The sequence below is a fragment of the Mastigoproctus giganteus genome, chromosome 5 (assembly GCF_048544385.1).
Source record: "Mastigoproctus giganteus isolate SK-2022 chromosome 5, ASM4854438v1, whole genome shotgun sequence".
Lineage (NCBI taxonomy): Eukaryota > Metazoa > Arthropoda > Arachnida > Uropygi > Thelyphonidae > Mastigoproctus > Mastigoproctus giganteus.
The window spans coordinates 1,325,033-1,350,965 of NC_143579.1; the positions used below are offsets into that span (position 1 = coordinate 1,325,033).

General features: G+C 37.7%; 1 protein-coding gene across 5 annotated transcripts in view; it reads right to left on the minus strand.

The window, feature by feature from the left end:
- LOC150085123 (paxillin-like) overlaps nucleotides 1-25,933 on the minus strand; it is a 273,123-nt gene that overhangs the window by 34,616 nt on the left and 212,574 nt on the right. For all 5 annotated transcript variants that reach the window (XM_090373882.1, XM_090373881.1, XM_090373884.1 and 2 more), the window contains exon 6: nucleotides 16,541-16,750. In XM_090373882.1, the coding sequence (XP_090230008.1) occupies nucleotides 16,541-16,750 (210 nt within the window). The remainder of the gene's footprint in view (nucleotides 1-16,540; nucleotides 16,751-25,933) is intronic.

A 25,933-nucleotide genomic window follows, 5' to 3' on the forward strand; every position in this document is an offset into this window, starting at 1 on the left:
AAGCATTTTCCTCACAGCAGTAACGTTTTCCTCCGTAACTGATGTTCGTGGCCTTCCCGGCCTCTCAGAATCCTCCAGAGTGAAATTTCCCCTTTGGAATTCTCTAGACCACCTGAATATCGTTGTATGATGTGGACAATCATCATCTAGTGCAAGAGTCATTTCTTCTAAGCACTGGTCTATGGTTAAACCACGCACGAAATTATACCGCAAAACTGTCCTTATCTTATTTCGTGACCACGATGCCATCGCAAGCACTTTACACTCTCACTACTAATGAATAACTGAGCCCATCGACTTGGCGCGGTGGCTACTATGCACGTATGAACATGTCTCAGCATGCAGCAACAAGCTGCTTCCTGTGATTCATTGTTGCGTCATATTGCAAAACGTTTCTAGTACCCTTTGTATAATGGATGTGGGATAGTATTAGATACTCAGCTGAAGTTGCAAATGAACTCAACAGTTACTTTGCATCGATATCTACAGAAGAAAAACCCTTTGTGTCAATGAGAAATTATGGGAGTGAAGTTGACAAAAATGTAATTAATAACGCTGAAATTTCACGTTTATTTAATGAAAAAACTCCAGTAAGGCTCCTGGGGTCGATGGAATTTACCCCATAACCTTAAGAGAGGTGGCAAATGAATGCATTGAACCATTGAGGCTAATTATGAGAGCATCACTTGACTCAGGAGTGATTCCGTTGGATTGGAAAAGTGCCAATGTATCTCCAATACATAAGGGCAGTTCAAAGAGTGAAATGGGAAACTACCTGCCGGTCAGTCTAACTTCAGTATTAGGGAAAATCATGGTGACAATGATCACGGATGGAATTCAGGATCACTTAGATAGAAATAGAATTCTGAAGGATACTCAGCATGGTTTTGTAAATGGAAAATCATGCTTAAGAAATCTGGTTAGCTATTTTGACAGGGTCACTCAAGAGTTGGACTTAGGGAATAATTTTGATGTTGTTTATTTGGATTTCAGCAAAGCATTTGACTCAGTCCCACATGAACGGTTACTTCATAAACTGGAACAGGTTGGCACCACAGAGAAAATCCTTAGATGGATAGCTGGATGGCTTCAAGGCAGGAGGTAGAGGGGTATAATAAATGGTTATTCCCCAGATTGGATTGATGTAAGAAGAGGGGTTCCCCATGAATCAGTATTAGGACCACTGTTATGTTTGATTATCATAAATAACATCGATGAAGAGATAGAGGTCATGATGCCTAAATTTGCAGATGATGTAAAGAATGGTAGAGTAGTTGATGATCACCACCAAGTGGAGCTTCTTCAGAGTGACATAGATAGAAGTCAGGGATGGTCAAAAAAATGGCAGCTATGCTTTAATCCAGCAAAGTGTAAACTATTACACGTGGAGAACAGTAATCCCAAAATAAATTATACACTTGGAGTTGAACTAAAGCTAGTAGTGGAGGAAAGGGACAAGGAAGGTCCAAGGTGTCCTATCAATTATTTATCAAACAATTGCTAGCAGAGATAAGGACATCATCATCCCATTATGTAAGGGTATTGTTAGACCACATTTGGAATACTGTGTTCAAGTGTGGAAACCATATCTAAAGAAAGACATTGTGCTTCGTGAAAGGGTCCAAAGAGGGATAATTTGCCTGGTGAGATCGGCAAAAGGGCATCAATACGAGGAAAGACTTTGAATATGTGGGTTGCAAAGCTTGAAAACTAGGCAACTTAGACGAGGCTTGATTGAGGTGTTTAAGGCTCTGAGAGGCAAAAGTAAAATAAATGAAGATGAAGTTTTCACGGTTATAAATGATTCTAGAACAATGGGCCATAATTTCAAGTTACAGGGAGAGATGTTCAGACTGGACTGCAGGAAGTTTTATTTTAGCCAGAAAGTTACAAATTATTGGAATAAGTTACCTACATGGGTGGTAGAGGCAGACAGTTTGGGGAAATTCAAAGGTCAGCTGGATAATTACATACAGGAGGAGGGAAAAGCATAGGTTGTCTATTTCCTTTTCTTTTAGTATTTTTTCTTGGCTGGTGCAGGATAAGCCATAGGCTTCCTTGCATCATGAGGCCATTGAAAAGGTGACACGCCCATTAAAAGGTGACACGAGTGCTTTTTAACAGAAGAGACAGCTTCTACAGGGATGGTATAAATAAAGGGTGCAAGAATATTTGCTGACGCTATTGAGGTACTGTTAGGCGTGTTGGAAAACTACTAGCTTAGGGGGATCCACAGACTAATAGATTAACAGTAACCATAAGCAGAGCGGATTCTTGCACTGCTTCTATTGGCTGCTGCTCATTCCAACAGAAGCAGTGATTCTTGCACTGCATCTATTGAAATGAGCAACAGCCTCGAAAGCAAGTTGCTGGGGATTTCAAGAACTGCTGGGAGTCATCAGGGAACAAGTAAATATATGGGCTGTGTTCGGGTAACTAAGAGTAAAAATAGGTACATGTACACCATGCTAGGAGTATAGTAAATAAATTTTATGAATTTGAAGTGCTGATCAAGACATCAAAGGCGGATATTTTTGGGATATCAGAGACGTGGTGTCACAGAGATATAAGGAATGCAGAATTAGAATTTGTGGAGTACATGTACAGAAAGGATAGACAGGATAGGAAGGGAGGAAGGATTATGCTGTTAGTTAAGAAACATATAAATACAGTAGAACGTCGGTTATCTGGAATAATTTGAAAGGCTGATCTTTCTTTATTTTTTTTATTTTTTTTTTTATTAACATTAGTACAGTAAACTCCGGTTACTGTGGTGACATTTGAAAATTGAAGTTTGATTATAATAAGAGAAAGATCGAGTTTATACCTGTTTATAACAGATTGTACAAACAAAAAGCCCAATAAATAACCGAAAACAGCAAATAGATCATAACCCTAAAACAATAAAAAAATTGTTTTTATTGTTTTATGGTTGTGACCTACAGAATTCTATGTGGCCTTCAGAAATGTGCTTTAGAAAAATATCACAGGGACTACTGGGTTTTATCGGAAACCATGAGTGAATTTCAGATTAGTTTAGCTCCAGATTCGGTAAGAATAATATTAGTCCGAAACGTTGTGATTTATTATTTTTCTCAATTTATCCCATAAAATGTGAATGAAAAGAAAACATGTAGATTTAACATTGCAACAAAAAATGGAAATTATTAAAAGAATTAGAAAAGGTGAAAATTTAGGAAATCTCTACAAAGAGTTTAATGTAGGGACTTCAACAATTTACGACATCAAGAAAAATTCTAACGCTATAACAGAATTTGTGTCGATTATGGATAGTAAAGGAGGATCTAACAGGAAAAAGACGATACTAAAACCTGAAAATGCCACTTTAAAGAGTGCACTCACTTTATTTTTTTGTTTTCTTCAGAGTGAAGTTTAGGTGAACCAGTGTCTGACTCAATGTTGTGTGAAAAAGAATTGGATTTCAATCGAAAATTAATAGGTAATGAAGATTTTAAGGCAAGCACAGGTAGGCTGAAAAACATAATAAACCGAGACATGGTATACGTGAACTAGCTATTCAAGGCAAGGAACTTTCTGCAGATGAATCGGCAGTGATGTCCTTTGAAAAGTAAGTTTGCTTCAGTTATAGCAAATTATGAGAAAGAACAAGTTTATAATGTTGATGAGATGGGCTTATCATGGAAAGCATTACCGAGAAAAACCCTAGCCACTAAAAGAGAAATGTCTGCACCAAGTTTTTAAATGAGAAAAGAGCGAGTTACAATGAGTGCAAATGCTACTGGGATGTACGGATTGTCCGTGTTTGTTATCGGTAAGTCGAAAAAACCGCTAGCATTTAAAAATCTTTCTAATTTTCCTGTTTTGTATAAAAATCAGGAAAATGGCTGAGTGAATGTTTCTGTTAACCGATACTGGTTTATGAATTTTTTTATTTAATTAATCTTATTTAATTTAATCTTAAGGTAAGATTAAATTAATCTTACCAGAAAAATTATTCAGAAAATATTCCGGTTCAATTATCCAGAAAATTTGGCTAGAAAAGGTCTGACATCAATTATTCCAGATAACTGATGCACTACTGTAAGTGCATCCAGTTGACATGGGGGAACAATGCAATGTTGAGTCATCTTGGTGTGACATAAGCATCGAGAAAGCAAAAATGTGTTACAGGCCACCTAATGACACTGACGAAGACTACAGAGAAATAGAGCACAAGTAAATCTAATGTCATACAATACAATAGAGGATTTTAACTTTCAGCATTAGCATTAGTAAAGGCATACGATGCAAGAAAGCAAGCTTACGCAATATCAGTCAAAAAAAACCCAACCTCCCATTTGTTCCAAATGCCTGTCCAGCTCAGCCTTAAATTTATTTAGGCTATTAGCTTTCACAACAAAAGATGGAAGTCTGTTCCACCAATCAATTACCCACTGGCTAAAGGCAAATTTCCACACATCTATTCGACAACTGTCTTTCCTCAATTTGAAACTGCGTCTCATCAGGTTCTTAGTCTGAGCAAGAAGAAGAATCCCATCAGCATTAAGCATGCTCAACCCATTCAAGTCCTTATACACCTCAATCAGATCACCACGCAGGTGCCTACTCTCCAGGCACTGCAATTTGCACAACTTAAGCATTTCTTCGTAAGAGCACCTCTTTGTTCCCCTCACCAATCTTGTTGCCCTTCTTTGTACTCTTTTCTAGCAACTCTACATCCTTCCTAAAATGAAGCCTCCAGACCTGTACACAGTACTCTAGATTGGCCCAACCGTCGCCTTGTATAATAGGATAATCACCTCCCTGTCCCTGCTAGCAAAATTCTTATATATTATTGACAAGGCTCCATGACCTGCCCTGGCAGCCTGTCTGCACTCAGTGAATTTCATATTTGATTGCACAATTACGCCCAGGTCTTTTTCACTTTTCACTTCCCTGAGTGTAGTTCCACAGAGTTGATACATTTCTCTTTGTAATTTAAAGTATGGGTGGTTATCACTATCCATACTTTGCATTTGTCAACGTTAAACTTCAGTTGCCACTTCTCAGCCCATTTTCACAAATTATCTAGATCCAGTTGGAGTAGCATACTGTCTTTACTGTCGTTAACAATCCTGCCAACCTTTCTATCATCTGCAAACTTGGACATTAAACCTGATATACCTTAATCAATATCACTGATAAATATACAAACCAACAATGGGCCAAACACTGAACTCTGGGGAACTCCACTAATAACATTTGTCCATGAAGAGCAGTGTCCACTCTCTGTCATCTCACACTCAACCAACCCTTTATCCAGTGTAGCAACTTACCCTTAATGCCATATCTCTCTCCAATTTGTACAGCAGTCTTCCGTGTGCAATAGTATCAAAGGCTTTCCTGAAATCCAAGTATATGATATCAAAATTATTTTTGGCATTCAGTTCCTTTGTGACCACATCATAGTAAGCAATCAAATTGTTCAGACAAGACCTCCCTTTAACAAACCCATGCTGTGTCTTAACTATTACTGCAGGCTTGTCTAGATGATCCTGCAATGCTTCTTTGGCCAGTGATTCCATTTTTTTCCCAAGAATACAAGTTAAACTAACAGGTCTGTAGTTACTTCTGTCACCTTTTGAAGCCCTTTTGCAAATTGGCGATACATTTGCACACCTCCAGTCCATGGGGAACTACCTTGAGTCCAAGGAAGCTCTCATAATTATGGCTAAGGGTTTGCTTACTTCCTTTGCTGCCTCCTCTAATATAACTGGATAGATCCCATCCACCTCAGGTGCCTTCCTTATATTTAACTTCAACAATTTCTCCTCCACTTTGTTCTCTGTTATTACAAAATCACTTAGCTCCCTGTTAGCGTTTGATAAACTTCTAGCACTCCCCTCATTGAATGACTCCTCGTGTGAATGTAGATGCCAAATACTCATTCACTCATTCACACATGAGTGAATGAGTATTTTGCATCTACATGAGCTACCTTAGCATGATCATCAACAGTCAACCCATCTATGTTAAGTGGTCTAATCTGATTCATTCCTTTCCTTCTAGAGTTTATATAAGTAAAGAACTCTTTGCTGTTTTTCTTTGCATTCTCTGCCAAAGATTTCTCGTAATCTACCTTCGCCTGACTAACTTCCTTTGTGACTCGATTACAGCCCAGTTTATACCTGCCATAGGCTTCTGTGTCACCTGATACTTTATATGCATTACATACATTCTTCTTCTCAGCCACGAGCCTCATTAATTCATCTGACATCCATTTTGGCCTAAACCTTGAACAGTATTTCTTAGTTGGAATAAAAAGCCTAGTAGCCTCCAAAATTAAGTCCCCGAAGGCTTCCCATTTAGAATTCAATGTTGGTAATATCATCAGTTGATCCCACTGTAGAGAATCTAAAAGCTGTCTGAGACCTCTGTAGTCACCTTTATGAAAGCAAAAGCCCTTCCCTTTAGCCTTGATGGTAGTTACATTCCCACATCAGTACATTGTGATCACTGTCACACAGTGGTTCCTTTATCTGCAAATTCTTAATGCATGAATAATCACTGCTGATAATCAGATCATATTACTCCCTCTGGTTGTTTCTCGAACATGTTGCTGTAGATAACAGTCATCCAATAAATCCATGTTTCTGTAGAAAACAGTCATCCAATAAATCCATGTTTCTGTAGAAAACAGTCATCCAATAAATCCACGTTGCTGTAGAAAACAGTCATCCACAAAATCTTGCTAATGTGCGAGTGACCAAACCACAAGTTCCAGTCAATATCTGGAAAGCTAAAATCCTCCATTATAAGACATTCTGACTTACGAGCCCACTCTATTTCTCTGCACAATTGCTCATTATACTCATCAGATTCATTAGGCCTATAACACACACACCTACTCTCATTTTTCCTTTCCCACAGCTTATTTCACACCAAACAGATTGAACACTGCATTGTCCATCAACATCAATTGGATGCACTTCCTTAGATTTTATGTGTTTCTTAACATAACCCTGTTCTGTCTATCCTTCCTGTACACATTGTACTCCCCAAATTCCAATTCTGCACTGCTTATATCTGTGTGACACCACATCTTTGATATCCCAACAATATCTGCCTTTGATGTCTTGACTAGCACTTCAATTAAATTTATTAACTATACTCCTAGCATTGGTGTGCATGCAAGTATATATGCACCTGTTTCTACTCTTAGTTACCCTAACACAACTCATGTACATACTTGTTTCACTAACAAATACTATTCAAGGTTTAGGCCTAAATGGATGTCATATGAACAAATGAGACTCGTGGAAGAGGAGAAAAATGCATGAAATGCATTTAAATTATCAGGTGACACATAAGAGTATGGTAGATATAAGCTAGTCTGTAATCAAGTCACAAAGGAGGTTAGACAACAAAGGCAGATTATGAGAAATCTTTGGCAAAGGATGCAAAGAAAAACAGTAAAGACTTCTTTACTTATGTAAACGAATGGGATGAATCAGATTAGTCCATTTGATATCAACTGTTCAATTGTTGATGAACCTGCTGAGGTAGCTGACAAACTGAACGAGTATTTTGGCATCTACATTAATACATAAGGAATGTCTGTAGGGAAGTGGCAGCCAGAAGCTTATCAAACACTAGTAGGGAGCTAAATGATTTTGTAATAACTGAGAGAAAAGGGGAGCAGAAATTGAACATAAAAAAGGCCTCTATGGCAAATTGGATCTATCCAGTTATGTTAAAGGAGGTACTAAAGGAAGTAAGCAAACCCTAGCCAGAATTAGCCATAATTATGAGAGCTCCCTTCAACTCAGGAGAGGTCCCCATGGACTGGAGATGTGCAAATGTATCCCCAATTCACAATGGTTGACATGAATAATTACAGACTTGTTAGTTTAAATTCTCTTCCGGGGAAATTAATGGAGACACTAGTTAAAGAAGTACAGTAAACACTCACTTTAATGGACTAAAGAGGAGAAGGGGGTATCCGTTATTGCAGAAAATCTGTTAAATCGAATGTAACCATGGGGGCATTTTATTTACTGTTTTTAATGTAAAAAAAAAAGTATTAATATAATATATAGTACTGTACAATATAACATTAAATTATAATAAAGATCATGTAACATCCTGTTGGAAATATAAAATTTTGCAATTTGGCCTTTGATTTATGGATAGCAGAAACAGTTTGTTTTTTTGCGCTGTAAATTTCACAAACAAGAGCTACTGAGAAGCTCTGCTCTAATTTCTCAATTAGTTCTAATTTCTGTGCTACATTTAAGTTCACACGCTTTCTTTTAACTCCTCTATCACTTGATGCCATTTTAAATTGTAAGGATTGCAAAGTTATTGAATAAATAAAGTCACAATTCAGAAATCACAGAAACACTCTCTTTCTGTGAAACACTATACAACCTGACCACACGATAGCTTGAGGCAGACTGAGACCAGACTGGGCACAAAAGGTGATATAGTTGTACACGTTGGCACAAATGATATTAAGAGTAGGAGACTGGCGGAATTACTTAGCAAGTACAGGTCACTGTTGAAAAAAAGCCGTGAATTAGGGTTGAATTTGAAAGTGTCTGCAATTCTGCCCAGACACGATAGGAGGGAGTATATGATGAGAGCCTTGTCGATCAATTCGGCCCTGGAGGGATTGTGCAAGGCTCAAGGGGTAGAATTTTTTTCAGCCTGGACTGTACTTGTTAACAGGAGAGATTGCTTCTACAGGGATGGGATACACTTAAATAGAAAGGGTGCAAGAATTTTTGCTGATGCTGTCGAGGCAGAGTTGGTGGGTCGCAAAACTGCTAGTTGGGGGGGATACAAGGACTAATAGATTAACAGTAGCCACTGGCAGAGGTGAAAGTGATTCTTGCACTGCTTCTATTGAAATGAGCAGAAGCCTGAAAAACAAGATGCAGGATATTTCAGAGACTGCTGGGAGTCATTGCAGTACAAGTAAACACATGGGTTGTGTTAGGGTAGCCAAGAATAGGAACAGGTGCATGTATACCTGCGTGTACACCAATGCAAGGAGTTTGGTAAATAAATTTGATGAATTTGAGGTATTGCTCAAAACATCAAAGGCAGATATTGTTGGGATATCAGAGACGTGGTGTCACACAGATATAAGGAATGCGGAACTGGAATTTGGGGAACACAATGTGTATAGAAAGGATAGACAGGACAGGAGAGGAGGAGCGGTTATGCTATTAGTTAAGAAACACATAAAGTCCAAGGAAGTGAAGCCAGTCGTCATCGATGGACAGGGCAGTGTTGAGTCAGTTTGGTGTGACATAAGCATAGGGAAATCAAAATTGAGAGTAGGAGCGTGCTATAGGCCTAATGACTCTGATGAGTATAATAAGATATTGTACAGGGAAATAGAGTGGGCCAGTAAATCAGAGAGTCTTATAATGGGGGATTTTAATTTCCCAGATATTGACTGGAATTTGTGGGTTGGTCACTCGCACACTAGCAAGGCTTTTGTGGATTTATTGGATGATTGTTTTCTACATCAGCATGTTTGTGAGGCAACAAGAGGGATCAATACTCTTGATCTGATTATCAGTAGTGATTCTTCATGCATTAAGAATCTGCAGATAAATGAACCACTAGGTGGCAGTGATCACAGTGTGTTGAAGTGGGATTTACTCAAGGAGATAACTACCATCAGAGGTAAAGGGAAGGGTTTTTGTTTTCGTAAAGGTGACTATGATGGTCTGAGACAGTATTTAAATTCTATACAGTGGGACCAACTGATGATGTTACCAACAGCAAACTCAAAATGAGAAGCATTGAAGGAACTAATCTTGGAGGCTACCAGGCTTTACATACCAACTAAGAAATATTGTTCAAGGTTAAGGCCTAAATGGTTGTCAGATGAACTAATGAGACATGTGGCAGAGACGAAAAATGCATGGGATACATACAAATTAATGGGTGACATGGAAGCCTATGATAGATAAAAGTTGGTCTGTAACCAAGTCACAAAGGAGATTAGGCAGGCAAAGGCAGCCTACGAAAAATCCTTGGCAAAGGATGCAAAGAAAAACAGAAAAGAGTTCTTTAACTATTTAAACTCAAGAAGAATCAGATTGGTCCACTGGATATTGAGGGTTCAACAGTAGAGGATCCTGCTCAGGTGGCTATCAATCTAAACGAGTATTTTGCATCTACATTCACGCATGAGGAGTTATTCAGGAAGGAGAATGATGTAGGTAAAGTAAACGTTGGCAGTGAGCTGGATGATTTTGTAATAGCTGAGAGGAAAGTGGAGGAGAGATTGTTGAGGATAAACATAAAAAAGGCACCTGGGGTGGATAGGATCTATCCAGTTATATTAAAGGAGGCAGCAAAAGAAGTAAGCAAACCCCTAGCCATAATTATGAGAGCTTCTTTGGACTCAGGGGAGGTACCCATAGACTGGAGATGTGCAAATGTAACCCCAATTCACAAAGGAGGATCAAAGGCTGACACAAGTAATTATAGACCTGTTAGAGTAACTTCTGTTCCAGGTAAATTAATGGAGGCACTGGTTAAAGAAGAACTGAAGGATCATCTAGAGAAGAATTCAGTTATAGCTCAGACGCAGCATGGTTTTGTTAAGGGCAGGTCTTGCCTGACCAATTTGATTGGATACTATGATGTAGTCACAAAAGAACTAGATGCAAGGAATAACTTTGATATTTAATAAAACACGCCTGTGTGCTCTGGATTCATAATTTATTTATCTTATTTTTGTTACACAGAGCATTAAAATTATGATAAATGAATTAGCTTCCAAGGACGGACAAGTGTATCTAGGTATGGTATAGAGTTGTTCGACTCCAGCTCAACCGTGAATTTTATGAAGGGTGACAGTGAGTTGAGGTACACTTGTCCGGCGCGAAGACACATGCTTGAAGACAACGGTTTATCGTAAGCCTATGTGTGCTGGCCAATTTACCAACTTCCAGTCAGCACACACACGGGGCCACCTCCTCTCAACCGCCCGAACCTTGCTAACTCGCGCCTGGACACACTCCAGCTCTGCAGATGAAAGGCGCAAAGAGATCACCAGAGTCAAAGTAGACCTTACGAGGTGTGGCTACCCCATCGATGTCCTTAACAGATGTGATCTACAAGCACGCGACAACGTGATGACCAACAGCAACACCAACAGTGACGAGTCTTCCACGAGGGCATTCATCCCATACTACCCCAACCTGTCACAGCAGATCGGTAGAATCCTAAGATCGCATGGGGTGAAGTGCATCCAACTCCCAGGCAAGAAACTGCGTTCTCTCCTTTCCAACATAAAAACACCTGTCCCCACCCTTCTACAGAGTGGTGTGGTCTATCGCATCTCCTGCCGTGACTGCACGAGCTGCTACTTTGGAGAGACTGGTCGTCGTCTCGAGAAACGCCTCTCAGAACATAAAAGGGCGATCCGTTTGGCGGATGTAGAACACTCAGCTATTGCCGAGCATGTCTGGACAACCCACCACGACATCGACCCACACCGCAATGTCGTGGTTGTAGACAAGTCCCACCATTACTTAAGGCGCACCTGGTTGGAATCGTTAAGTATAAAATGCTCGGATACCTCGTTGAACAAGAACAGTGGTTGTCAACTTAACCCCATCACAGAAGCAGTAATTCTGTCCATAGACAAACGCTGGCCACGTCACCACCATACGTCACAGCCACAAACATCAACAAACAATTAACCACGTGTCTCACGTACCATCCTGGCAGTGCATCTCTATTCTAACTGCCATTCAAAGTATTTTAATCTGATGAAGGCTGCCACCCAGCCGAAAGCTAATTCATTTATCATAATTTTAATGCTCTGTGTAACAAAAATAAGATAAATAAAATAACTTTGATATTATATATTTGGATCTTAGAAAGGCTTTTGATACTGTTGCACATGGAAGACTGCTGCACAAATTGGAGCAGTGTGGCATTGGAGGCAAATTGCTGCTATGGATAAGGGGATGGTTGAGTGGCAGAAGACAGAGAGTGGTAATCAATGGACACTGCTCAACGTGGACTAATGTTATTAGTGGAGTTCCTCAGGGTTCAGTGTTGGGTCCGTTGTTGTTTTCGGTGTTTATGAATGATATTGATGATGGGATATCAAGTTTAATGTCCAAGTTTGCAGATGATACAAAGGTTGGCAGGGTTGTTAAGGACACCACTGACGCTATGCTGCTGCAACAGGATCTGGAAAGGTTGAACAGATGGGCTGAGAGGTGGCAAATGAAGTTTAACATTGACAAATGTAAAGTACTACATATGGGAAACAGCAACCCCAGAGCAACGTATGAACTCTGTGGTACTACACTTACAGTGGTAGAGAATGAAAAGGACCTGGGAGTAATTGTGCAGGCAGATATGAAGTTCTCTGAGCAGTGCCGACGGGCTGCAAGAATAGCTCATGGTGTATTGTCAATGATATACAGGAATTTTTCTAGCAGGGACAAGGAGGTGATTATTCCTTTGTATAAGGCAATGTTCAGGCTACACCTTGAGTACTGTATACAGGTCTGGAAGCCTCATTTCAAGAAGGATGTAGAGCTGCTGGAACGAGTACAGAGAACGGCAACAAGATTAGTGAATGGAACAAAGGGTTGCTCTTATGAAGAAAGGCTTAAGTTTTGCAAATTATAGTGTCTGGAGAATAGGCACCGGCGAGGTGATCTGATAGAGGTGTATAAAGCCTTGAATGGTTTGAGCATGCTCAATGCTGATGGGATTCTTCCTCTCTCTCAGAATAATCACCTGAGAGGGCATAAATTCAAATTGAGGAAAGACAGATGTAGGATAGATGTGCGGAAATTTGCCTTTAGCCAGCGGGTAGTTGGTTGGTGGAACAGACTTCCATCCCTTGTTGTGGAAGTTGATAGCCTAAATAAATTTAAGGCTCAGCTGGATAGGTATTTCGAACGAACGAAGGGGTGAAGTGGAAGTTTTTTTTTGCTGATGCTGCGTAAGCTTGCTTTCTTGCATCATATGCCTCTACTAATGTTAATGCTAATATTAATGACCTTCATCCATTGACCAGAAATCCTATCCATAGTTTTGCTGATGACAGCATAGTGCATTCCCTCTTCCAGTTTGAGGAACCTTGACCTGCACAAACAGCTTCAACTTCTTGAGTATCCATTACCAATTCCTTAAATGCTCATCTCCAGGTAATTCTGAAGTGGGGCAAAGGTAACTTAATTGATTTCAATCCTTCTAAAACTCAGTCCTGTCTTATCTCTCACAAAAAGGATTCTTCTGCTACTATGCTTATCTTCAATTACACTCCAATTTCAAGGCAAGATCATACATCTCTATTGGGGATTACCCTGACTTCTAATATCTCTCGGTATAAGCACATTACAAATATTGCTTCTTCTGCATTTAAAAAACTGGGTTTTCTCTGTTGCTCTTTCAGTTGTTCACTCTGTATAAATCGGAAATCTGCCGAACCATGGAATATTGTTCACACATCTGGAGCATTGTCCCAAAAAATCTCTGGCTTCTAGATTCCATTCAAAAGAGGGTGGTTAGATTAATTAATGGCCCATCTCTAACAAAAAGTCTCTCCTCTCTCTCTCTGTCTCATAGATGTTCTGTTTCTGCTACATGCCTTTTCTATAGGTACTTCCATGGGTACTGTTCTGAACACATGCTCCAACCAGTCAGCATCTTTGTACTGTCCAACTTCAAATTCAGAGAAGAAACTTTTCTTCATCCTCATTTATTCCTTCAACTTCTGCTTTCTGGAACAACCCCCACTTCATATGTGTTTCCTGAAAATTACAATTACAGAAATTTAAATCTAATATCAACAAGTATCTTATTTCATCTTCTCAACCTTCAACCCATGCACAGTACTAAGGATTATAGGTTCAAATACCTATCATACTTAGAGTTTTCATAAAAAAATTTCATGAGTTGAATGGTGTATGGGTGGGGGGGGGAAGAGATCACTACACTGTTGTGTGAAAATCTGACTGCTGTGAACAAATCAAAACCAATAATGTGGAAATACCTATAGAAGTACCCATGGAAGTACCTATAGAAAAGGCATGTAGCAGAAACAGAACATCTATGAGACAGAGAGAGAGAGGAGAGACTTTTTGTTAGAGATGGGCCATTAATAGGGAAAATCATGGAGGCAATGATCAAGGGTGGAATTCAGGATCATTTGGATCGAATTGAAATTCTCAAGGATACTCAGCATGGTTTCGTAAAGGGAAAATCATGTTTAACAAATCTGGTTCGCTATTTCGAAAGGGTCACTCACGAGCTGGATTTAGGGAATAATTTCGACATTGTTTATTTAGATTTCAGCAAAGCTTTTGACTCAGTCCCACATGAGCGGTTGCTTTATAAGCTGGAACAGGTTGGAATCACTGGGAAAATCCTTAGATGGATAGAAGGATGGCTTCAGGGCAGGAGGCAGAGGGTTGTGATAAATGGCTATTCCTCAGATTGGGTTGATGTAAGAAGTGGGGTTCCCCAAGGATCAGTATTAGGACCACTGTTGTTTTTAATTTTCATAAACGACATTGATGAAGGGATAGAGGGCGTGATGTCTAAATTTGCAGATGATGTTAAAATTGGGAGAGTAGTTAATGATCACTGTCAAGCTGAGCTTCTTCAGAGAGACCTAGATAGACTTCAGGAATGGTCAGAAAAATGGCAGCTGTGCTTTAATCCAACAAAGTGTAAGGTATTACACCTGGGAAACAGTAATCCCAAAATAACTTATTCACTTGGTGGAGTTCAACTAAACCCAGTACTGGAGGAAAGGGACTTGGGTGTTACGATACGGTCAGACATGAAATTCTCTGAGCATTGTAAACAGGTTGCAAGGTAGGCCCATGGTGTCCTATCGATGATCTATCGAACTTTTGCAAGTAGAGATAGGGACATGATAATCCCATTATATAAGGCTTATGTTAGACCACACTTGGAATACTGTGTTCAAGTATGGAGACCGCACCTGAAGAAAGACATCGAGCTTCTTGAAAGGGTGCAAAGAAGGGTAACTCGCCTGGTGAGATCGGCAAAAGGGCGGCCTTATGAAGAAAGACTTCGAATATGTGGGTTGCAGAGTTTGGAAACTAGACACCTTAGAGGAGATTTGATTGAGGTGTTTAAGGCTCTGAGAGGCATCAGTAAAATGAATGAGGACAAAATTTTCAAGATTATAAATGATGCTAGAACTAGGGGACATAAATTCAAGTTACGGGGGGAAATGTTTAGATTGGACTGCAGGAAGTTCTATTTTAGCCAGCGAGTTATAAATTACTGGAATAAGTTGCCTTCATGGGTGGTAGAGGCCGACAGTTTGGGGAAATTCAAAGGTCATCTGGATAGTACTTTCGGGTAAGGGAAGCGCATAGGATGATAGGTTTAATTTCCTTTTTATTTATTTTTTATTTTATTTTATTTTTTTTATTTATTAATTATTATTATTTATTTATTTATTTATTTTTTTTTGTTTTTATCATTGTTTTGTTCGGATTTTTTTTTTTTTTTTTTTTTTTTGGCTGGTGCAGCATAAGCCATAGGCTTTCTTGCACCTTGCGGCCTTTACTAATACTAATACTAATGTGCATTTAATAAGCAGGTAATAGTTTTCAAGACTGGTTTTGGGTATCAACAATTGTAAATTCATGTGTTTAGCACATATATAATATCTTTGCAATCAGTACATGTTACATGGATACCTGATGCAATGCCCATAACAGCAACAATGCTACGGGTTTAACATAAAAATTAACAAATACTGGAAAAATTACATAAAACAAATTATTAACAGAGGAAATGAAAAACTTTTTTTTTTTTTCATACTACACAGCACAATGAAAAAACGATGGCAGTCACTCAGCTGAAAAGGAAAGCTGTTCCCTTATGATGCATCTTCTGTAGGATTTGTCTTCTATGAACGTTTTGTAGTCAACTTCCATCTCCTGGATGTTGTGGAGCATCTCCATGGGCACAAATCTGTTGCAGATCCCGAGCCTCCATACACAAGAATGTATGAAGTATATTCTTTTGGTATTCCGTAGTATGAGGTAGTCTGCACTCCCCTAGACTACCTCAGGAAGGTAGTCTGGGGAATGCAGATATGATCTGGGAAATGGAGCTCTGACACTTCACAGAGCTCAAATGAATAAACAGAACGTAGAATGGCACATGGGTCTCAAGGCCTTGAGACACAAGTGTAGTGTTTCACAGCATTTATTGTGTTAACCTCTCGGGTTATATTCAATGGATTTTCATAACATATCTATTCAGAATGGTATATAAAATAATCAAATGAAGTAATGACAAGAAATTAATTTAACAAAAAAGAGAACACACCTGAAAGGTAACGCACTGCATACATCAGCTAACTTTTAAGCTCTTCCTCTTCCACACAGGAACATATTTTATTTTATTAAGGTCTGTGATAATGATTGATAACAGATACTGTGGATAACAACTGTAGAAAGGAAAATAGTTCATTCCTGAAAAATTATAGTCTAATTCAGGATGAGTTAAAATAAAGAAAGAATTAAGAATTTACCTGTCCAACAATAGGTTTATGACAAGCAGCACAGTGGCCTTTTGCAGTTGTGGTTATTCCTTGTTTACTCATGTCTGAGTGAAGTGTTCCCAACATAGAATCCAACTGGTTACTGTGTGTGGCATTTGGAGTAGGAGATCTTGTAGTCTTGTGGGGCTTGGCGTATGCAACATCGACACAGCTGTCAGGTTGTGGAGATGCTGTGGTTAACTTAAAGAAACAATAAATTAGAGTGAAGTGTATGTTTCCTTTGAATTCATTAAAATTACAAAATTTCTTTAAAAACAACACTAATTGCACTGAAATATAAGCTGTTCCAAAGGGATAGGATTCTACTAAGCAGTTGCACACAGTAGATGTGTTTTAAGTCAGCTCCAGCAAATTAACCGAAGGGAATTAAGATCAGCTGTCTTAATCTTTAAATAAATAAAAAGATTAAGTAGATCTTAATCTTTTTATTTAAATTTTATTTCAGTAATTTTTGCGAAATTAATTTGTACAATATTTCGCAAATTTAATTTGTACAATATTTTGCAAATTTAATTCTTAAGTTTTCTAAAGCTAATTCTGCTAAGTCACATTCTTTCTGGTAACTTCAATTTCTGCCATACTTTACTAATTTAAATCAGTAATATTTTGTAAATTTAAATTTTGTAATTTTTCTTAAATCCAAATCTTACCTAAATAATAATTGTTATAAAGTCCACTTTCAGTACTTCATCAGAAGATATTATGACACAAACAGAAATGGCAGCAAGCATTCCCAGTGTGAGTTCACTTGTACAGCCTATCATGTATTCTAAGGTTGATGTAGCAAACAAAAACTCAACTGATGATTCTTTTCTTTACACCCGACAAATAGCATACTGACCTTCTCAAATTAAAACTTCGTGCATTACTAGAAGAATTTGAGTCACTAAAGAATGGGTACTTTCCTTGGAAACAAATGTAACTGGGAGCTCTTCGAAGACTCAAGTATCTTATGACCTGCCAAGTGAAACATACCAAAATTGGGGTCCCAGTGCAGAATAGCCAGGCACGGACTGCTCTGGTTCAAGAAGATTTAATTTTATTGGGAGATTCTACTGTCAGGGAAATGGGTAACATTTCTGATGTGAAAACATCTATGGCAGCACTGGAGTAAAACCGATTGGTAAAAAAAATTTTCTTACGAAAATGATGCAATTCAATTGCTAATGAATTTTTCTTATGGAAATGATGTCACTTCCTAAATGGTGCTAACGATGCTAATTCAGTCACTAATGTTGATTCGGTAGAGTAAGCAGCGGGTAGTAATATTGTGCACGAATAAAAGCTTCAATGTCACCAAAGAAGCCTCTCGTGTCAAAAAGTAAGAGTTCAAAAACAGAGAATGAAAAAAATGTGGACTTTAATAAAAACTGCTTCTCAAAATTTTGATCAACATCAACTATCTAAGTAGCATAAGTAAGTTAGTTTTGATTAAACCATTTAAAAATTTAAGTGGTTTTGTTTCAAGAATGTAACAATAAAACAATCACTTGAACAAACAACAATCACTTCTTGCAGTAGTTTTTGGTTATGACATCATACTAGTCTACAAATGGATTTCATTAACTACTGAATTGTGAAAATACCAAATCTAATTTCAGTTAACAACCTATAAAAGTATTTCGAAGATGGCTAAAACTCCAGCTGAACAAAACCAAGAAAAGTATGTGAGAATAAAAGCTTCAAATCCAGCCATCGAAGAAACCTCACATGTCAAAGAACGAGTTCAAAAAATAGAGAACGAAAAAAAATGGAGTTTAATAAAATCTTCTTCAAGATTTTATTAAACTCTGAAAAATACATTTGGAGCCCGTTATGAAAGCATCTCTCAAAAATGATTCCATTCCAACATTTTCAAAAAGCAACAGTTTCGTTTATCCTGCTATTCCACCTCATCTGCCTCAACTGAATTTAGTGACAAGAGGGGTTCATTTCTCCTCGTATACCATTCATGCAAATTAGAAGACTAAGGCTTGGTTTCAGCCAATATGGAATTTTGGGCCAAATTATGAATGTTCCTGTGAATGTTAATTCGATGATCGATTATTTGCCTCGGAGAATAGATGATGATTATTGCGTTAACATTCATATCAAATGTAAGAAAATTCACAAATTGAGTTATTTAAAGGGCTTGGTTCGTAAACGAGCTGTAGGGGTTAGGTGAAAGTATCTACAGTGAAACTTCTCCTAACGGACATCTCTCTACAATGGACATTTTCAAATTCCCCAACTTTCCTCTATTGGTTTTAATGTGTTTTCAGCTTCTGTCTAGCAGACATTCTCTGTAACAGACGCGGACAGGCAATCTGCACTGTTTTGTTTAGATTAGCACTTAATTTGATTTCCCAATAACGGACAGCGGGCGAGCTCACGGCCCATTTTCTAGGAACGTTTCTTCCACGTATTGCCTCAATCATGTGTTTATTTTCTATTTCCAATTCTCTGAATTTTATCAAGGTGCACATCGCAGTTCTAAACCCTTTTTCAAGAATTTTAAGGCATGTGTAAAACTTCTGATGAATTTGGTGTGTGCAGGGGGGGAGGGGGAATTTTGTCGGCTTTTCGTCTTTTGAGTTTCAGTTTTCAGTTTTGTTCAGTGTCGTGTGAAGTGCACAATGTCTTCTCGTAAACATTTAACTTTAAAAGATAAAGTCGAACTCATTAATGCATATGATCGGCAAAAAAATAGTGTTCGCAATCTCACTGCAAAATTCAAAATCGGGAAGATGCAAATAAGTGACATCCTAAAGAAAAAAAATGAACTGCTCAAACAATTTTGGCAACACGTAAATGATCAGGTTCAAAAATCATTCCCGAAAACTGTTGGACTTCAAACTGACAATGTTACGTACGAGTGGTTTTGTCGCAGACGTGCTAAAAAAATTCCCATTAATGGGCCTATTATTAGGGAAAAGGCTTTGGAGGTTGTGAAATCTATGGGAGTAAATGAGTTCAAAGCTTCTGTGGGATGGCTAGACATGTTCAAAACTCGGCATAAAATTTCTTGGAAAACCCTAAGTGGTGAAGGTGGATCTGTTGATAATGGGGTTGTAACAGAGTGGCCCATCAAATTGGAAGATTTATGTTGTGATTTTGAAGCTAAGGATATTTACAATTGTGATGAAATAGGGTTGTTTTTTAAAGCACTTCCTGAAAAAAACAATGAGTCTAAAAAACGAAAAATTTCTAAGGAACGCTTGACTGTACTATTGTGTACAAATATGCTGGGAGACTTTGATCAACCTCTTGTTATAGGAAAACCACAAAATCCTCATTGTTTCAAGGGCATAAAGTTAAATCTTTTGAATGTTGACCGGAAGTCTAATAAAAAAGTGTGGATGACGCGAGATATCATGAGCGAATGGATAAGTCACTTTAACCAAAACATGATTCGTCAAAACAGAAAAATTATTCTTTTCATGGATAATGCTGCATCTCACTTGCACATTGAATTGTCCAACATTCAAATCGTTTGTCTGCCACCAAACACATCTACAGAGTGTCAGCCCTTGGATCAAGGGATAATAAAAGATTTTAAACTCCACTACAGAAAACGTGTTTTAAGACATCTCATTGCAAACATGAACGATGTAACATGTGCGAGTGACCCTGCAAAGAAACTCAGCATCCTAGATGCGATTCAATGGATTTCCTCTTCAGTAAACACAATTAGAAAACAAAAAGAGTCTGGCTTCTCAAACGCAAAAATTGAAGTTGTGAACAGCAATGTGGAGCACCAAGAAGAACAAGAACTTCAACATCTATTGATAATGTACGATACTTCTGCTACAAGTGACCCTGGCTATAAAGATATAGACTCAAACCTCACTACAGAAGATGGTGCTCTAGATATCAACGACATTATCATCGATATTTTTTAAGAAGTTCCTCATGAGGATGAAGAAATGGAAGGAGGTCATTCTGTCGCAGAACATATTAACGATGAACCACCGATGAAAATAGAAGAAGCGCTCATACAAATCAATCGTTTAAAAATGTTTTTCGCTGCTGAAGAAGATACTGAAGGACTTTCGATGGTTTCTTCACTCAAAACAAACGTTGAAAACAAAATTATCAGCCGGAAGAAGGTGCAGAAGAAAATAAGTGATTACTGTATGTATTTTTCTTAAGATAAAGTCATAATACGCATAGCACAATTGTATGTATATTATTTACAAAAATATTGTGCAAAATCTGTATATAATTTAATTTAATTTTACATTAAACATTTAACGATTTTTCTTTATCTCTTGTGTATGTAATTGTATATTATTTACAAAAATATTGTTCAAAATTTGTATATATTTTAATTTAATTTTACATTAAACGTTTAACAATTTTTCTTTCTTTCTTTTTTTTTTTTCTCTCTCAGACTTCTTGTTAGCGGACACTTCTCTCTAACGGACACATTCTCGTTCGCCATGGCTGTCCGTTAAAGAGAAGTTTCACTGTACTTACTTGTATCGTCTGTATGAAATCAAGATTGATGAAGCATTTTTCGATGAAAACATGGAACACACTGATGCTCCTACACGTGATAAAATGAGTGAAGCTATACCCACTGAAGAAAGTTTAGTTGCTCAACAACCAACTCTTTTGTGGAGCAATGACAAATATCTACAAATAGCTCCTGGTGAACAAAATGTTCCACAAAGTTTACTTTTTGATGCATATGCCGAAGAATTGTCCCTTCCTAGAATTTACCTCAGTCATTATTGAGAGTTTACAGATAATTTAAAAGTTACACCATTTATGATGGCATCGAGTGAACTTCGTCATTCAGATCAGCATGGAAACGACACCATCTTCTTTATATGGCCATGGAAATAATGATACTAAGAACTCGAGATGACTTATTCTTGAGAATCCAATCTCAAGAATAAGTCAATAACTGCATTGAAAAGAATTTTCAATGCAGTTATTGTGTTTTTGAAATCAAGTGTTTTTGAAATCAATTCCTAATTCAACTTATTACTGGACACAACGTAAAAGAGATCAGTTTGCGATGATCAGACAATCGGGTAAACCTACATTCTTAAATTTGAGTGCAAACAAAATCAGTTGGCCTAAATTGCTAAAAATTTTGTACAAATGAAAGCATGCCGGTTTGGATATCCCTGACGAGCTAGTAGAAGCTCTTCATTTTGTGGAAAAGCAACATTAGTTAATGAAGATGCTGTAACATGTACAATTCATTTTAATAAACTTGTGGATTGTATTTTAACTTTACTTCAGATGCTGTAACATGTACAATTCATTTTAATAAACTTGTGGATTGTATTTTAACTTTACCTCAGTCTAAGCATTTCATCCATTTCGACAATATTACGTTGTCAACTATTTTAAAGGGATCAAATTTCAACATCGTGGCAGTCCACGTGCTCACAGTCTTTTGTGGATTAATAATGCTCCTAAAGAACCTGTGGGAAACGGTATGATGCAACGATAACTATGATAAATAAGCTCGTGTCTGTTTCAACTGCAAAAGTCTCTGGTAATATCAAACTCCAAATTCATAAACATACTTTTACTTGTTTATGAGTTTGGAGTTTTGAAGCTCCATTTATGCTATCATGATCTACAATGATTTTAATTCCCATGCCAAAAGCAGACACTCAACAAGTCAAATATAATGCTGAATACAAGAAATCGTTGAAGAATCTTAGAAGACAACAAATATACTAGTATCAATCACATCTTTAAAGAAAATCGCATTCATTTGGAATTATATTATATCGATTTACTTCGAGCTGGTATTACTTGGCTAAAAGGTCTTTTTGAAATGAGAATCTCGTCAAAAATGGCATAATCCCTTCAATCCTTCTGTGTTTAGCATTTTAAATTCTAATATGGACATTCAATTCATCACGGAAGAATATTCTTGTGCTGCTTATGTCATTGAATATGTAAATAAGACCAATCACTGGATTAGCAATTTACAACGTAAAATTATTGAAATTACGAACAAGTATTCTGAGTTTGGCATCATTGAAATTACAAGAAAATTCGATTATTTTGCTTAGTCAATTGATGTCCGAGAGTTAGTTTATGCAACTTATATACCTAACCATGTGACCTATCGAGCGACAGCATAATAGAAAATCGAAAGAAGAAGAAAGGGAAGAGAGAGAACATGGGTGGCGATTCTACCGACATTTGGAAATAGAATTGGTTTGATAAATACGAGAAAAGGATGATGAGGAACAAATTCAAACAGGCCAAATTTGGTAACATCTTTGCCCTTCCACCGGTAAATAGCAGGCTCATGCCCTCTACTTACTCTACCGAATCAACGTTAGTGACAGCATTGATATCATTTAGAAAGTGACGTAATTCACATCATTTCCATTACATGTTTTCACATAAAATATCTTTTGAGCATAGAGGGCACACATGGGTTTTTTGCTTGTAATTAAAATAGGTAGACTACAACCAGGGTGTATTTGGTGGGAGCAACAACTGATGCTGGTACCAACAGATTGGGCACATTATACCACAGAGGCTGATGCACCATAAATGCAAACTGATGGTTTTTGGATAAACAGAGGATCCGCTGAAGAAATGCATCAAGTTAAGTCAATGTGTATGTGTCTGCAATTCTGCCCAGACACAACTAAAGAGATTATATGCTGAAAGCCTTGTGAATTAACTCAAGACTTCAGACTCTGAAAGGATTTAAAAGGAAATTTTTATGAACATGGCCTGCAACTGTAGGTAGAAAGAATCTATTTCGTACAAACACGATTCATTTTAACAATGGTGGTGAGAGGGTTTTTGCCGGCATCACTGAGGATATCTTAAGGGTTCGAAGAGAAAGAGGGGACAATCTGCCTCCTCACTATTTCTCTGTACAACTGTTCACTGTACCCAGAGACATTAGGCCTATAACACACTTCTACTTTCATTTTTACTTTCCCAGTGCTTATGTAACACCAGACTCAACGTTGCGCTGCCATCCATGTCAACTGGATGCACTGCCTTAGATTTTATGTGCTTTTTAACTAAGAGCATGACCCCCCCCATCCTTTCTGTACACATTGTACTCCTCAAATTCCAATTCTGCACTGCTTATGTCTGTGTGACACCATGTCTCTGATATCCCAATAATATCTACCTTTGGTGTCTTGACCAGCATTTCAAATTCATCAAATTTATTTACTATACTCCTGGCATTGGTGTACATGCAAGTATACACGTACATGTTCTTACTCTTAGTTACCCTAACACAGCCCATGTGTTTACCTGTTTCACAATAACTCCCAACATTTCTTGGAATCCTCAGCACCACTGTTTCAAGGCTACTCCACATTCCAATAGAATCAGTGCAAGAATCACTTTCACCTCTGCCTATGGCTACTGTTAATCTATTAGTCTGTGTATTCCCCCAAGCTAGCAGTTTTCCGACCCACCTAACACTATCTCAATAGCATCAGCAAATATTCTTGCACCCTTTCTATTTAAGTGTATCCCATCCCTGCAGAAGTAGTCTCTCCTGTTAACAAGCACAGATGCCATGCTGAGAAAATTTCTATCCCATGAGCCTGCCTAGCACAATCTCTCCAAGGCTGAACTGTTTGACAAGGTTCTCATCATATATTTCCTCCTGTCATATCTGGGCAGAATTGCAGACACTTTCCAATTTAATCCTAACTCAACTTTTTTTCAATATTGCCGTTCACTTGTTAAGTAAGTCTGCAGATCTCCCACTCTTAATGTCATTTGTGCCAATGTGTACAACAATATCACCTTTTCTGCTCTTAAAAGATATTTGCTCTACAACATCATCAAATTTTGTCCTCAGCAGATATACCCTGTCCTATTCCACCTATCCTTTTTTGCACAATATGTTTTCTATTTCCCTGACAATAGATTCAAATTAAAAATAAGTTTAAATTCCTTAACCACAACCAACGATCCAACCAAATAACCCCCCTAAACTAAGTACAGGCATACCTCGAATAACGAATAGGATGCGTTCCACGAAATTACTTCGTTAAGCGAAACTTCGTTTTCAGAGGTAAAAATACTATGGCCAGAATAGGGATACGTTCCTACCTAAAGAAAATGAAAAGCTTTTTTTTCGAACAAAGAAAAGTTTTATTAAATAAACAGTCAACTTACATACAAAGTGAAATCACATTTTAAAATAGGAGTCTAAAGTTGATTGCTTATGCTTTTTTCCTCTTTCATTTAACAATTGCCTATACGGAGTTATTGCATTTAACACTGATCGCTTAACAATAAAACTTCTTCCTAAATCAGGATCATTTTCACTAAAAAAATTTAAAACGTTTTCAATGTCATTTAAGCACCTTTTTAAATCTTTGGTTGTTAACACTTTTTCAGCAGGAACTTCTTTAACTTCGTCTTCATTATCTTTGTCTTCGTTGCTAACAAGGTTTTCTAAATCTTCCACTGAAAAACCATCATCTTCTGCATTCAATAAATTTCTAACATCCTCTTCATCGACATTTTCGAAACCTATTGATTGAGCCATCTGGATAACTTCATTTCTAATTTCTTGGATGTCATTTTCTTCTTCTAGTACAACTTCTGGCCATATTTTGCGCCAAACTCCATTTAAGCATTTCTTGGTGACTTCTTTCCAAGAACTATCAATGTTTTCAATTGCGTTTTTAATGGTGTAGTTTTTCCAAAAAGTTTTAACTGTCATTTCCTCTTTATCCTCTAGTTCAGTTAAATTGCTTAATGTTCGACGCAGATAATAAGCTTTAAATGATGCTATTACTTCCTGATCCAATGGTTGAATCAGGGAAGTTGTGTTTGCTGGAAGAAACACAACTTTGACAGGAATGCATGTGTCCAACGTGTTAAGATCAGTAGGATGTCCCGGAGCATTGTCTAACAACAAAAGAGCTTTTTCTTCAAAGTTGTTTTTTTGACAATACCGTTTTACTTCAGGACAAAAGTGGTTAACAAACCAATCAGTAAATAACTCCTTGGTAACCCACGCTTTCTATTTGCTTTCCATATTACAGGTAAATTCATTTTTATGTTACCTTTTAACGCCCTCTGATTTTCTGAATGGTAAACTAATAACAATTTTAATTTATAATCGCCAGAGGCATTTGATCCAAAGAGTAACGTTAAACGGTCTTTGGCTGCTTTAAACCCAGCAGCTGATTTTTCTTCAATAGAAATGAAGCTTTTTGTTGGTAGCCGTTTCCAGAACAAACGCTTTCGTCAACACTGAACACCAAATTTGGTGGAAAATTTTCACGTTCAATTATTTCCTTTAGTTTTTCTGGAAACTTATTTGCAGCTTTTCCTGTTAATTTTACACTATGAATCCTGGCCCGTTTTTTAAATTTCTCGAACCAACCACGAGAAGCATCAAAGGTT